Source organism: Hakea prostrata, chromosome 10 (assembly GCF_041222555.1).
Source record: "Hakea prostrata isolate BN-2017 chromosome 10, UWA_Hpros_2, whole genome shotgun sequence".
Lineage (NCBI taxonomy): Eukaryota > Viridiplantae > Streptophyta > Magnoliopsida > Proteales > Proteaceae > Hakea > Hakea prostrata.
The window spans coordinates 41,936,062-41,951,462 of record NC_142609.1 but is presented as its reverse complement, the minus strand read 5'-3'; the positions used below and the strand labels follow the sequence as shown (position 1 = coordinate 41,951,462).

The 15,401-nt window shown below is 36.9% G+C and overlaps 1 protein-coding gene and 1 pseudogene across 2 annotated transcripts; one reads left to right on the top strand and one right to left on the bottom strand.

The window, feature by feature from the left end:
- Positions 1-894: 894 nt before the first annotated feature.
- On the bottom strand, positions 895-12,235 carry LOC149003090 (uridine kinase-like protein 3). 2 transcript variants are annotated; one of them, XM_089138175.1, is made up of 15 exons: positions 11,980-12,232; positions 10,364-10,525; positions 9,653-9,744; positions 8,838-8,907; positions 8,338-8,456; positions 6,937-7,033; positions 4,384-4,463; positions 3,922-4,116; positions 3,658-3,741; positions 3,484-3,544; positions 3,160-3,220; positions 2,356-2,449; positions 2,196-2,268; positions 1,640-1,722; positions 895-1,445 (listed from the first exon to the last, which is right to left on the bottom strand). In XM_089138175.1, exons 2-15 carry the CDS (start codon positions 10,515-10,517, stop codon positions 1,272-1,274), a joined length of 1,437 nt encoding a protein of 478 aa, XP_088994301.1. In that variant the 5' UTR covers positions 10,518-10,525; positions 11,980-12,232; the 3' UTR covers positions 895-1,271. The 2 variants fall into 2 exon arrangements, with proteins under 2 accessions (XP_088994301.1, XP_088994302.1); XM_089138176.1 differs by lacking the exon at positions 10,364-10,525 and having other exon boundaries at positions 11,980-12,235.
- Positions 12,169-15,274, top strand: LOC149003089 (uncharacterized; annotated as a pseudogene).
- Positions 15,275-15,401: the final 127 nt, after the last annotated feature.

Genomic DNA, 15,401 nt, shown 5'->3' with positions numbered 1-15,401 from the left:
TTATCATTCTCTCCTTGTACCAATGTTGTACTGCATAGTTACCAACTCAGTCAAAGTGCAGATCCATCTGGATAAATACAACACAAGATTACAAGAGACATGATGGAGGTGTTTATATCTTCGATCCATCACGATAGAGGAGTGTGCTTTCCCCACATTCCCCACAACACAATGAGTGTGAGACCCACAATTGAGCACTAACGAAATGAATGAATTAGTGTTAAAACTCTCGGTGGATCTCTCCCTTAATATATGATGGAACAGTTTAGATCTTTGACTTGTCACCATAGAGGTCTGTGCTCCCTTTACACTCTCCACCACACAATAAGAGTGGAGTTTATCTCTCAAGTGCTAACAAAATAAATCAAATGTAAAACTCCAAATCGGCTTCTCTCCTAATATGTAATAAAGAGGTGTGAGGGGAGCACAGATGATTAGAGGACTGGACTCGGAATATAAGAATTTTTTGTTAGTTTCATTACATATTAAGAGGTGAAATTCCCAATAGGCATGTCCCTTAATATGTTTTGGAGAGATGTGAAGTGAGCTCAGCTATGGTTGTTTAAAATACAAGATTACAAGATACATGATGGAAGAGTTCAAATCTTTGATCTATCATGGTAAAAGTCCGTACTCCCCTTACACCTCTCCACAACACAACAAGAGTGGAATCCACCTCTCAAGTGCTAATAAAATGAATCAAAGATAAGACTCCAAATTGATCTCTCCCCGAATATGTGATGGAGAGATGTGAGAAGAGCACAGATGAGTCAAGGACCCGACTTGAAATATAGGAATTTTTTTTAGTTTCATTACAAAGTCCAATTTTGTTTGCTGAGCAGTTTTAATTAGGAATACCAAGCCCATAATTCAAATCAAGCTTAACAAAAGAATAAATCAAACAAATTAATTTAATTAATTGAGTTCCACGCTTTCAATAGGTTCAGGTTTACATAGCATTTCTTTACCCAAAAAAAAAAGAAAAGGCTTACAGCCTTACATAGCATCCAAGATACAACACAATAAGGAAGTTTCAACCAAATATACCACAGAGTCTTCGAGCATGAAGAAAACATAGATACCAGGGGAAGGTTTCACTCAAAGTAAAAACCACAAAATTGATTGTACGAATCCCCTGATTTCAATGTCAAGCACAATGGAGGAAAGGAGATTCATCCTTGCTAGATATTGGTAGGTATAGAAACAATATGCATGTCCCATAATGGGAAAGTAACCCATGACTTGGATTAGCATTCACCTTTCCTTTGAGCTTATACTGAAACCACGAATTGCTGGTCATCATCATCGGTGCCAAAATATCGATCTCCAAATTCACCCATGCCAGGGATGACACGAAAATCTCCATTCAGACCCATTTCGATCTCAGATGTTACAATCTTTATTTTTGGAAATCTTTTGCAGACAACATGCACTCCCTGAGGTGCCTGTGGTAAGAGTAAAAAAACTACTTATGCAAAAATCAACTTGAGACAATAGATGCGCGAATTTGAAAGGGAATTCATTTTCACAAGTACATCTAATTCCAATTTCCACCATCTAAAATAAGATAGAAAATGCAACCCCCAAAGGATGTACTGGTGGTTTTTTTGGGTGTGGGGGAGGTAATCGTGTTACTTACAGATATAAGATTCAGAAATATGATGTTTGACTCTGGTACACCCTTCCTTATAAGCAAAGAAATAGCTTGAACAGCTGAATTCCCTGAAATATGATAATATGAACAGAACTTTTAGGTAAATGAATTAGGAAAAATAAATTATTAATCATCTAGTAATAAGCTCACTGTTATATCAAAAAGACACATGAAAGAAAATATTATTGAACCCAAGATTCATCATGCTCAATTTAAACACCTCATGTCCATGGAGTTAGTGTGCCCCCCCCCCCCCCCCCCCCATCCAGTTCTGGACAGTAAAGTGGTGAAAGAAGTCGAGGATGCTAGAATGAGGTCCATGATTCTGCCATTATTTATATATACTGGCATATCAATATAAATGACATACTTTCTTCCATTCTCTCTTAAACCCACTCAACCCCCCCCCCCCCCCCCCCCCCCCCAAAATTTTTTTAATAATAATAATAATAATAATAATAATAATAATAATAATAATAATAATAATAATAATAATAATAAATAAAAAAGAAGGGAGAAGAAGAAAAAAGAAAAGACAAACCTGTGCCTAGTATAGGATCCAAGAGTAGCACATGCCTATCTGAAATATCATTCGGCAGTTTCTCATATATTAACTGGAGATCATTTCAAACATCAGCAAAGCAGGTGAAAAAAGGTGAAAGTAAGAACGAAAAATAATATTAAAGGAGCTCCATGCAGACCTGCTGCCCATTGTCACCTTCCCTGTGAATAAGGATCTTTCCAATCTTGATCCCTTTGCAACATGCTCGTAGAGCATTCTCCATACTTTCACCACTGAAACAGTAGAAATCGATAAGTGGTCAATGAAAACACCCGACAACTTGGACAATCCGTTCAAGATTGGAGTATGAAAGAAGGAACTCCATAACTGACATAAAGTTTGCAGCAGCCAGTTATGGAGAAGAATCTTTGGTTAGTTCTTACAGGACATCCTTCTTGACCAAGACAGTCTAGGTATATCAACTCTTAAGCAGAAAATCAAAGACAGATTCATATTCACATCTTGTGGGAGGCCACTATATGCAAAATGCCAGAGGCTAGGACCAATTCCAAACTCGTAGGCAAGACCAGTATGGGTGATTGCTTGTTTGATATTAGATGGAACCAAAGATGCTACTCATGGATTATGCATTAAAAAAAATTTCACTTGATATATTAGTAGAAGCTCCCGAAACACATCTAATCCTCTGTTCAGGTCCACTAGATAACCTTTTTGTTGCAACATAGCTATATACAGTCACCTATAAGTCTAAGTCAAATACTATTAAAAAAAATGTTGGTTTAGAATGTTGAAAAAAATCAAACCCGTATGCACTAGGACAAACAATTCAACCACTGGCTCACACTCAGACCCTCCAGAAATGATCTTTAGGATAAATAGCATGCATATAATGCTTTTCCACACAAAAACATGAGGGGCAAATCCAAGGATACCAGCAGGTAACACAGAACATTAAAACAGGAAAGACACAGAATATTGTTACCTTCTGATTACTGAAACGCCACACAACCTTTTACAGAAATCAACCCCAGTATAAACTGATTCTGCATTTATAAGAAAGGAAGGGAATTTACAAACATTAGAAACCCTCCTCAGTAACTTCTTTTCTTTTTGGATGATAATTTTCAGGACAGGATAGGACATGCTGAAATGAAACCAACTCTAGGTAAAATATCTGCAAATCAAGTTGCTGACAATAGAAATATCCTCATCTGCTCAATAAAGAAGAAATTATGAAAAATGTATAAATATTTTGAATTTGAAGAGACACAGTACAAATACAAACTCATAGAATAGTAGAGCTTACCAGTTGGAGTGATCACCTGCTTCTCTGTAAAAGGAAGATGCCCAAGCCCATGTTCAACAACCTCTCAATAGAGAAAACTACTAGGTCAGCAAACATACCCAAGAATGAAAACCTATATCCAATGAGAACAACAAAATGTAACAACCAGTCAATATTACAGTGAATTTGGCATACCAAACGAATCAATCGATCAGCATAGAACACGAAATCATGCTTTGTTGTTTTAGCATCACGTATAAGCGTATGCATACCACGTATCTGTACAAAGTTGGTTAATATTAGTAAAGCTTAAAAGAAGCAAATAAGAAAGAAAATTGAACTCTGAAGATAAATAAACAGCAGATTGACATTAATAGTCAGTAAAATTAGAGAAGGAAAACCTCACAAATATATACATACACACGAAAACCTAGATAAACTAATAGAAACAATTAATACCTGAAAAGTTGAATGGATGACATAGAGATTGGGGTATATTTTACAGAGATCATGCTGACCAAGTTTTGTCCGAATATGTTGCACAATCAAATCAATGGCCACATGATTATCACCTCCACGAGGAATGATAATATCCGCATACTTCTTAGTTGGAAGAATAAAGTCATCAAAAGCAGGTTTCACGAATTTTGAGTACTGTATAAGAAACTGGAAAGTTAGATTTTACAAAGATTTTGTAATAAAGTTTAAATTCACAAATAGAAAGTTAAGACTGATAGATTTCCACTCTTCCAGCTTAAATCTAATATAATAAGAACTTATTCAAGGTTGGCACGACTGAAATAACACTATCAATCGGAATTAATGTTAATCAACTCAATTGTTGTTGTATATAGAAAATAATGTTGAAAATAAATTCCATTGAGAAATCATGCAAAAAACAGCAAACGGGAACTTCTTAACTTTGTCAAGAACGTTTCCAATTTCTCTGCCCTTTTCAACAGTATCACGTCTTATCCTCCTCGTCAAGCGTACATCAGCATCTGCACTGAAAAAATTCCGTTGTGAATAAAATAAAGTAAGAACTTAACAAAAGAAGACAGCAGCGCGGCATTAAATGGAATACATTGAATCTAATTTGAAATAGAACATATTTTTCATATGAGTTGAAGTGACTTATTGAGAAGATTTCACATCACAGTAGGAAAATTTTATAATATAGAAATTTTTAAGTGACACAAAATTTACAGATAGATTAGGTAAGAACAAACTTGATGACCAGTAAAATCCAGCAGTACAAGTAGAAATTAACAGACACAAGTGTATGCATTATTACCATTTTCTGCTACATCTAATACTTTTATGTGTAAAATATCTGTATGTCTCATGCCATGGAATCTATCCACTGCAGCTTCCTATGGAAAGGCCAAGTATCCCCAAGTTTTCCCACCTTACCAGCTTGGGTTCTACCTGTAGACCCAAATCCAAAAGAGGCCTTGATGTCTGGAGGATCAGGGAGTACAACATTACCCATCTCCTGAAACTCATCTGGGAAGTCTCCTCTAAAAAGAACTACATATGGGTCAATTGTGGTACTCTTAACTCCTCAAGGACTCTATCTGGAATGCCCCCCCCCCCCCAACCCCTCTTGGACTTGAGATCTATCCTCACCCCCCACCCAATTGCCCTTTCCGCCATTTCCTACCCCATAGCTGGTCTAACATTTTCTTGCTTGACCCCTGGCATCCCTTTGATATTCTCTTCAATGTGGTAGAAGCTAGAACAGTCTACTCTTTTGGAATCCCCCAAGACTGCCTCTCTCCTCCTCCATCTCCAATGGAGTTTGGGATTTTCCCGCTGCACGTCCCCCTGAGCTTGACCAAATATGATCCATACAAAACCCTAGTCCAAACTTTTTTAGAACATGTATTGGAATTTAACAAAACCCTAACCAAAACCCATACAAAAACTAAAAAACAATGTGAAAATCTTAGGAAATATTGAGTGTATCTTACACCACGTGTATATTGAAGAAGATCGATACAAACCTTAAATGCAAAACTTCCTTAGTGACCAAACCTTCTCCAACTTCCTCGTCTTTCTTTTCCATACCTCTATCTTGTGGAGAAAAGAGAACAAATGACCGAGTAGTTGGAGAGACCTCATCATGACTATCTACATAGTAATCCCAAACCCTAGTCCACTTCCACAACAAACCAACTTGGTCCATCTCAAACCGAATGGCAGTGCATTGACCCAATGTGTTGAGACCCCTATCGATTATTAACCCCAATCAATAATCTAAGCTCAGGTATTGTCTAGGATAAACCTAACAAATGTTTCCCACCGAATAAAGTAGGATGGAAATGGATAGGTGCAAATCAGAAGTGTTTTACGAGAATGCATGCCTACTTAGGGGAATTTTTTCAGTGGTAACAAGACCACCCACGGCATATGAAGCAGAATTCTAGTTAATTAAGAAGAGAATTACGGAATATAGATAATAAGAGTGTAGCTGAGATGAGGATGTCAAGAAGAATGTGCAGCAAGATCAAGAATGAAAGAGCAAGGACTGACTATATTAGAAATGTTTAGGGAGTTACAAAAATTCATGACAAACTTTGGAGAGCCACTTGATGTGGTATAGGGATGTCCAACAGAGACCACTGGATGCACTAGCTGTAAGATTGATCAGATTCAGTTTGACGGAACGACAAGAGGTGAAGGCAAGCCTAAATCAACCATTGGAGAAGTTGTAAGAAAGGATATGCACGTAATGGGGCTTGATCTTAGTAATGACTGCCAATAGAGTTGTTTAGAGGATGAGGACCCATGTCACTGACCTCATGTAAGGCAATGCTCCTAGATTGATTCCTCGACTTCTTCCCCTACTGATTGTACTTTTTGTCAACCTCCTCCAGATCCATGTAGCCGAACCCATTCAGTAGGGATGAGGTCATGGTTGTTGCTGTGAGAGCAAGACGGACACAAAGCCAAGTGACTTAGAGAATATTCTGAGTTAGCTCAGATTGCAACCATTAATGGCTGTGAGATGCAGTGAGATGAGAAACATATAAGAGGGTGAAATACTAACAGAAGAGTGAGAAGTTCAACCTGAATCTATTTGTCTTCTTCTATCTTTTATTTATTTGTCTATTTTCATGTTTTCTTATTTATAATCCTACGGTAGATTCACTTTCCACGCCTAAAATACTATACATATTAAAGATAAATAAAACATAATTACATTATTCACATTCAATCAGACAAAAAAGGAAAGCAAAACCGAACCAAAAACCCCCCAACACCACCATATACATAATGAATTTTGTACTAGAAAAACAAATAATGTTGTTTCACTGAATCAATCTAAATCAGTATGTAGTTTTATTGAATAAGATCTAATAAGATCTAAGGGTAAACTATGTAATTTGTGCCCTTAATCAATGAAGCCCACCTAGCAATTAAAAGATACATACTGTCATCATATAGTTGAAAGGGAAGGAACAAAAGAACCTGTATCAACAAATATCTTCATCTTCATCAATTCCCGGACACGACTGTCATGGAAAAGTAGTATCCCTTCTAAAATAATCACATCAGAAGGATTGACCTGCAGTTTATAAACAATGAAAAAGGCAATTATGCAAAAATGATAATTATTATTATAATAAATAAATAAAACCAAAAGACAGAGAATGAATTGTAAACTCTGCTCCAAAACCAGTACAATGTCCTTTTTGGGGCTTTACAAAGTTCCTTGGGCTGAAATTCAATGTATAAAAGATAACAAGCCAAGACTAACAGGCTCAAAAGCATCTTATAAATAATATTAAGCAGGATGAAGATGCTCGTTGATATCAAAAGGTGAGAAAACAAAAAAGGCAAGATAATACAAGTATAACAAATCAGAAGTTTGACAATATCCTAAAGAATGACAAGGTAGTGAGCCTTTCAGAAATGTAGGATTCTCAATAAGCTCTCTAGAAAAGTAAATGGCAGAAATTCAAATTTCAAATATTTAATGAAAGTAAGAAAGTCTGCCTCTTAGTGGAGGTGAAAAGGATCAGAGAGGAAGCAACTGAAGCCCAATGGAAATTTTCTCTTGCTCAAGTACTTAAATTCATTAACATATTCCCTCCAATAACCATACAACCAGACCAAAAACCACCATTACAAGCATGGATGATATATATCCATAGATCTATGCTGATTCCTGACAATCTATAGATTCTTGGGCACCAATTCTAGAAATCATTTCCTCTTTTATCCTTGTTTCTTTGGAAACTAAATGAATATCTTGCATCTAAATATTTCTCCATGGAAATTCTCATGCATCAAATTCACAAGAAATCCCAGTATTTTACATTAAAATACCTTTCTTGTAAGTCCCCAGACCTGGAGTTGGATCTCTCTCCAACCCAATTTCAATTTCCATGCATACCAACAGGTAAAAGAATCATAATCACAAAAAAAACTATGCAGCAAGCTAACTATATGTTCTCCAACTACATAAGAACCTTTTATTTATTAAAATAAAATACAAGACCAAACTAATATAATGATGAAGACACTTCAAACTCCACAGCGCTTCCTAACACTCACTCAGTGATTTATTTAAAAGAAATGCATTTTCAATTTATGTCTCCAACAGTTGCATGATTATCCCCTGCTGTGGCAATTCAAGAAAAATGAAGAAGCACATGAAATCCAAGAGAAGGATAACCAAACTCAAATCTAGAAATTCTGAGCAAAAACCACCTCATCTTCCAATCATTCATATTTTCATGTTTCAGGCTAAAATCCCCCATAAACAGAATTTTGATTTCCATTCTGAACTAGGCCCTTTATTCATTAACAGAAAAAAGGTTCATATTCCAGTACTATTAATTAACACCATCACTACAGCAATCGTACCCTTCTTGTCGGTAATACATCGGTTTTGTAACTCCTGAAGTCATATTTGGGAATGTCAACTGCTTGATCATGCTTCAACTTCTCAATAACAGACAGTAATTGCTCGGTGTCAAAGGCATCTAACATGAGAAAAAGGAACGCTGTAAGAAAAAGAACAATATTGAGACGAAACATGTGCAAACAACTTTTTAATGATTGTAAACCATTCAAATGATTCTTTATATCAGATTCATTTGCACTCAAAAGCTCTGAAGGAAAAAACCTATGCCCTGGGTGATGAATATGATGAACAAATTAGTCAAACAAGATAATTGCTTAATCAATGCAAATTTTTCTAGCAAAGAATATATATACATTTGAAAACAATGACCAGGAGAAAAGTAAGCCTATCTGCCCATGCATATATCATTACAAAAAAAGAAGAATGATGAAATAAGGTAAAAGAGGAAGGAAGTTCTTATGGCAGTAGTTTCCCGAAATAAGACTAAGAAGATCGCTACCAGGATGGTCAAAGTTGTATTCATGAACGTGTGCCAGCTCCTCTTCAGTCAAATTGTGGTAAAAAGAATCCTGCAACGTCATCCCTTAAGATTTAATTAACTTATTTTGCAAATTACTTTGGAGCCAACAGAACAACTCAGAAAGCCATGCTACAGTATAAGTTGAAGCTGCATGGCTTCCAGCACACTTCCAATAATGCAGGTTCTCAGAAATATTTATAAAGAAAAACAATCTAGCTTTATTTTGGTGGAATGGAACTTAACACTATGCACCCGTTGAAGTTAATCCTAATCATTGAACAGCACAAAAATCTTTGAAACTGAGATGCTTTCTGTTTATTTGATGCAACTATTACAGACTTGAAACCTGAAAGCAGGATATTTTGACAAGCTAAAGATCAAAGATGGTTATCAGCTAAACATAGATGAAGAGATGATCGTGGAATTCAGAAGTAAACCACATCTATGCCAGGTGTAGATAGAATAACGATGACATGGCTGTAAAAAATAAAATTCCAATAAGCTCTTCTAGAGTACTCAAATTTTACAATGGACAGGGTGAAACACGATCATGTTCCAATTAATGACGAAACAGCCAATAAAATGGTCCACTTCTTTTGCAACCAATGCTTCCAAGATTTTGGAGCTGAATGCAAATGTAAAAATAATTCATCTTGCTAATTAAGATAATTTGATGCAGAACAGTAGAGGACATCAACCTGATGAAGACTCAAGCCTCAAGCAATTTGTGCCTCTCTATTTATTTATTTATTTATTTTTTAAACAGATTAAAGGTCTCTCAGAGCAGAAGATACCTGGTTAACAACTACAACACGCTGGTCACGAAGCTGCTCGATAATCATATCACAGACAGTAGTTTTCCCTGATGCTGCACCCCCAGCAACTCCTGTTAATCAAGTTTTGGATTAGCAAGAAATAAATATTTGCCAGGTCAAATAATGTAAACCTGTATTTACAGTTTCTGAAACCTCTTGAGCATCCCATTACTTTTTTTCTTCACCAGGTGAAGATTGTAAAGGAAGCTATTCCAATGGATTTTGTTCATTCAAAGAATGTAAAGCCAACCGTTGTCTTCAGAAACTCCAGAGAAAGGTCATACTCTCATTACTGCTCCATGAAAGACTTCTTTCAGGAGCTTTATGCATCTTAGATATCAGTTCTATGCCCACGTAGCACTGCAGTACTTCTATGAATATCTAGAGAAAGGATTCTATGAATTATATATCATCTTTTTTTTATCTCATTCTTAAAAGTGAAACAATTACACCCAAAGCCAACATCCGGGAAAATGATAGTTTCTAGGCTGAGGGTGGAATTAAATAGCATATCGTTATACAAAAATCTCTTTCTCTCTCTCTCTCTCTCTTCCCACCTTGGAATGACCCCCTGACCTTCCTATATGATACCCAGTCCAGCAACCCATTGGTGCCACATGCTGATGTTGTGCCTAGCCCTCTCCTAAATTACATATACTTTTTATAAAAAAAATCTGACTAAATGCTTACCAATTATAAAAGGTTGTTTTGGCTCAGGTCCAGTTTCTGAGTTTGCAGGTCGCTCCGCCTCTGAGTTTCTGAGCTCTACTCCGTTTAAGTGGAATCCAGAAAAATGAGCCCCGGATGATAATTCCAGTATATCGACAACAGATTTAGAACCCATATCTGCTACTGTAGGACAGTTCAAAAGGAAAATAAATGTCACGACCAAAAAATGAAAGCTCTTAAACCATATGAAGACTATTATGTTTGGAGAATGTCATCTTTCCCTTTGTCAATGAGATAGAGTCATACTCTTTGTGAGTTTGCATCAGAGGTTTAGTTGGAGTCAATCTCTACAATACCCTTACAGAGTCTTACTAGGTAATAATGCTTGTGATTATAGAGTCACACAACTAACTGGTGTCCTAAAAGTGATTATTCTAGACATTTTAGTTGCACGACCCAGCGGTCTGGCACAAAGACACCACAAAAAGAAATTGAGAGAAAAACCCTTAGTAATGATCACTGACATCAAGCATCATACTGGATATGAGCACAAACCCAAGAATCCATTTTTTGTTGGGTTTTGCTTCTTAATCAGCAAATACTACACACTTGAACAGTTGATAATTTTTTTCTCAGAAAGGCATTCTTGTTTTTCTATTTTCTTTTCTTCTCCTTTTTCCCCCCTTGGAGAAAGTTAAAAATTAAGTATACAAAGTGAAAGTTGCAAGTCTTTCCTAGTTTTAATTTCTTTGCTGTTTGTCCCAAGTTCTTGAGTAAAGAATGCATGAAGCAAATAGCACCTAAAGGTTTAAGAACCTTCCCTTCACATATAAATTCTGAAACTAATGTTTTACCTCTGAAAAATCTTTCCCTCGATAGACACGCATTACATTATAACCCAGTTGGATTGCTGAAACAGCAAAAACTGATAAGGGCATCCACTAAAAGGGTAATGCAAAAGTAGCTCCTAGTTCCTACGAGAACTAAACAAGGGTACCTGCACAGTGGATAGGTGATGGGAGATGAATGACAATGAAAAGTAAATTCATCAAGGGCACTTTTAGTAGCATTAATGGGTAAGAGGATGAGGCAAGTAGCCGCAAGAAGCCAGTAGTTGGAACAGGACTTGGTTAAGTCGAGTTTACCCAAAGCTTGCCCTAAAAGAACATAAAGATTCAGATCCAATTAAGCTTTTACTCCTAAACCAAAATGTCTGAAACGAATTTCTTCAGCACCAGCAGTATTGGGTCATAATAGATAATTGATTCGCCATTAAACAGCTGTAAAATTGATTGAGTCAGGACTACCGCTCTTAGCTACTGCAATATAATCCCTGACGCATTCATTGTATGGGCTTAAAGAAATAAATTCTTGTATCAACTGAATCGTATCGACAAATCAAACCTAACTGCTTGCGCCGCAATACGGAGATCAGAAATGTCCGAACACAATTAAATCTTTAGAGACGTTACTCCAGTGAACCCAAGAAATAAAGTTGCTCAAATGGAGCTTTAAACAAGTTACAAGTATAGATCAACAGGTCTGCATATCTTACTGAAACAAACAACAAATAGATTATTCAACTCTAGAACAGATTAAACAGAGACAAGAAAATGCAGATTCTTTAAGATACTTACTGAATCAAAATATCAGAGATTCCGCCACAGAGATTTTGCAAAGAGTAAGACACAGTAGAAAGATTTTGCAAAACGGATTCAGACAAAGGGAGATGATGACGCAACGTCTAAACGGGATTTTATAGTGGAACCAATGGAAATGCTCCATTCTAAGTTACAATAATATCCCTCATGGTGGATGAAATTACAATGGGTTCCCTCATTTTAGAAGTTGCTTTGTCTTTGTCAGTTGCTGTTCTGTTGTTTCACAGATTTGCTTCTATCAGAAGTAAATTACACTGAAAACTGAAAGCTTTTAATGAAGATGCGTTTCTTGTCTGTGTATTTGTTTTATTTCTTGTGTTTATGTACAAAATTTTTTTGACTTTGGGTATAGCTTTTATATACTTAGATCTGCTTTCATACATCGTTCACATTGAGAAGGAAGATGTTGCTTCAAACCCTAATCTGCTTTTATATACTAGATCTGCTTTTAATGGTATATTCATTTTTGGGGAATTTTTCTTCATTTATAACAGAGCAAAAATGCAACAAAGTAACAACAATAGAAGCAACCACAGAAATACACCAACAATAATAGCAACCACAGAAATACACCATCAGCACGACATTGTGGTCAGGTATCCACCTCCGATGGTTAAATCAGCAATTGGAACACCACATATCTTTGGGTTGATGCATAGCTTGAATTAAACGAATTAATGGGGGAAATGATTCGGTTAGCTTCTCTGTGTGCGATTCTTTACTTTATATAGATTTTACATGTCATTCTCGACCATTAAATGCTCTCACCTCCCTCTCTGTTGACCGTTCGATCTTAGGGTTTTTACCCCCCTTTAGAGTTAGTGGCAATTATCTTTAGTGACACGATCGTGTATCCGAATTTGACGGGAACACGTTGCTTTCCCTAACTGTCAAGTTTCTTCCTGCTTACACTATTTTCTGGTTCGGCCCTTAAATCAGTTCTCCCGATATCTTTGAGCCGACCGTGGTCGAACCTGGCTTGATATTATGTTTCCTTATCAGATATTATTATTATTCGATCCGAATTCAATCCATTTATACTCCTATGTATGAGGGGATCCATGCTTTGAACATTTGGATTCAAATGAGTTTCATCATAAAAAAATTCTTAATAGCATTGGGGTTTAGATGATCGAGTATTGATGAAGGACAACATCAGTAAAAGGAAAGTTTTCTTGCAGATGACCTTTGATGATTGACTATTAATGTAGGGTTGGTGGAGTGGTAAGATCCATACTTCTCAGTAAAGAGGTCATGGGTTTGATCCTTAAAAGCAGTCTCCTCCCTAAGGATGTAATCGAGGTATGCACAAACTGGTCCGAACGAACCTCAGATACCATACAAATAAAAAATAAAAAAAGAAATTCTTGCACAGAGATAGAGTTGGGTTGAATCAGCAGTTCAGTGGTTGTAATGGAACGAGTCGAAGTTATTACATTGGTCTCTTAAAGTGGATGGGCCGTCACATTATCATTAGATGATGTTGATCCTATATGGTCTAACTTGCTGTCCATCTTTCATATGGTGTCATGTGGGAAAAGTATGACGGAATGACACATAAGAGAATTCCATGGTCTTTTTCCTTCGACATAAAATACATTTGCCCCCTCGTTTTGGGGAGAGTAGATACATACGGGCAAGGTTTAAAGTATCGGTATCGAGTATCGTATCGGTTAAGTGATTTTAAGAAACATATCGTCCTGTATCGAGTATTGTATCGCTCTGACTAATGTATTTTAGTGTAATTTAATGAAGAGACGTATCGTCTCGGTTCGGTCAAATATGGTACGTATCATCTAGTATCGTGGGATACTTTAAACCTTGCATACGGGGAAGTGCTATTCTAGATTTTTTTTTTTTTTTTCTAGGAACTTAAATGGAGACATTAAAACCAAACCAAGCTAGCCCATCGTCACCCCAAGGCCCTACTTTTGTTGGGCTATGGTCAACCTGGTCGCAACAATTGGGAGTCCATAAACACAAGGGAAGGGAGGGGAAAGGGGCAAAGAGATAGAGGTTTGAAGTAGACACCTTTACAATCTTATTGCCTCTAGGGGTGGAGGTGCCTCTAGGCCGGGGGGGTCGTGCCCTCCGTTTTAAATTTCTTCTTTTGGATCTCTTTCATTTGTTTTTTTGGTCATCTAGTCGTTTTTAGATATGTGAAATATGAGCACTTGACCCTCTTGTTGGAGATTATTTTTAAGCAGAAAAGGGTAGAGAGGTCATTGTGACCCCTCTCAATATTGAATCCTGGCTCCACCCCACCACCACTACCATGCCAAATCATTTATGTGACAAAAACAGTTTAAAAAAATTTATGTAAGTTTTTCTTTTTTCTAGTAACATTTGACTCACTTAAAATGGGATAAAATTCTAGATGAACCTCTATGTAGAAAATTTTACATGACTCATAACTCAATGTTTGGAGTTAGTGCCTAGTTAACTCCCAATGTTAAATGATCAAAATATCCTCCCATGAAAGTTAAAGAGAGAAAATTACTTAAACACTCATTTTTGAGTAAATATCCCTTCATGTAGGTGGTGAAGGGATTCCTTCTTCACCCTTCTCCTTCCTTCACCATGCTGGAAATCACCCACCATTGCCCAACGCAAACCTACTGTGGAAGAGAGGGAAAAGCGGCATGTCATTCTCGAACTTACTGTGGACAGTGATGCTACTATGGGACCTATCATTCTTGAATTCTACGCCAGTACTGATATCACTGACATGGTTTCCTAGTATGCTCACTACCACTGCATGGTCCCTGTGTTTTAAACATTCGGGCACTGTTGCCAATGTTACCCTTTGGTCACCTTATCTTACGCGTCTACTATTATCCTTCATGGACCATATCACATCCTCTCCTTCTCCACCACATTTTAGGGTTACTATGTTTCTACTTTAGTACCAACTTCTTCGACTTCAATTGCTTTGCCATCTATCACAATCTCTCTTACAAGAGGACAAGGTCAGGTCGTTGGGGGAACGTGTGCAAGGTCTCTTTTTGCTACTAGTAACGTTGTTTTAGTTGCAACTTCACTTGTTAATCCTTTAGCGTAGAAGCATCCTTTCTATGAAGATGAAGAAATAGAGGATGTGAAGCCTGGTATTGGTTGCGGTGGTTCTGTTTCTGGCACTGATGCCTGCACGAAGACTAATACAAGCACATCCATGAATGTTTACCGTCTTCAAAGTCCAACCCCTTGGAGTTGCCAGATTTCTCCTAATGTTTTGTCTTGGCCCTCCAGCACTCGTTCTTCACATTACTAAAACCAATGATAACACAACAACGATCGATCTTTTCTTGTGTTTCTTGATCTTGATTTCGGGTTATGGCTGGGTTTTTGTTCTTTTCTGCCATTTAATTTCAGGTCTCATACCAGCATCTTCTGCAGTG

Coding starts and splice junctions, on each gene's coding strand:
- LOC149003090 (XM_089138175.1), bottom strand. CDS start 10,517: ATGGGTTCTAAATCTGTTGTCGATATACTGGAATTATCATCCGGGGCT. Junction 8,908..9,652: donor GTGTTGTAGTTGTTAACCAG/GTATCTTCTGCT, acceptor ATGACGTTGCAG/GATTCTTTTTACCACAATTT. Junction 1,723..2,195: donor GGATCCTATACTAGGCACAG/GTTTGTCTTTTC, acceptor ATCATATTTCAG/GGAATTCAGCTGTTCAAGCT.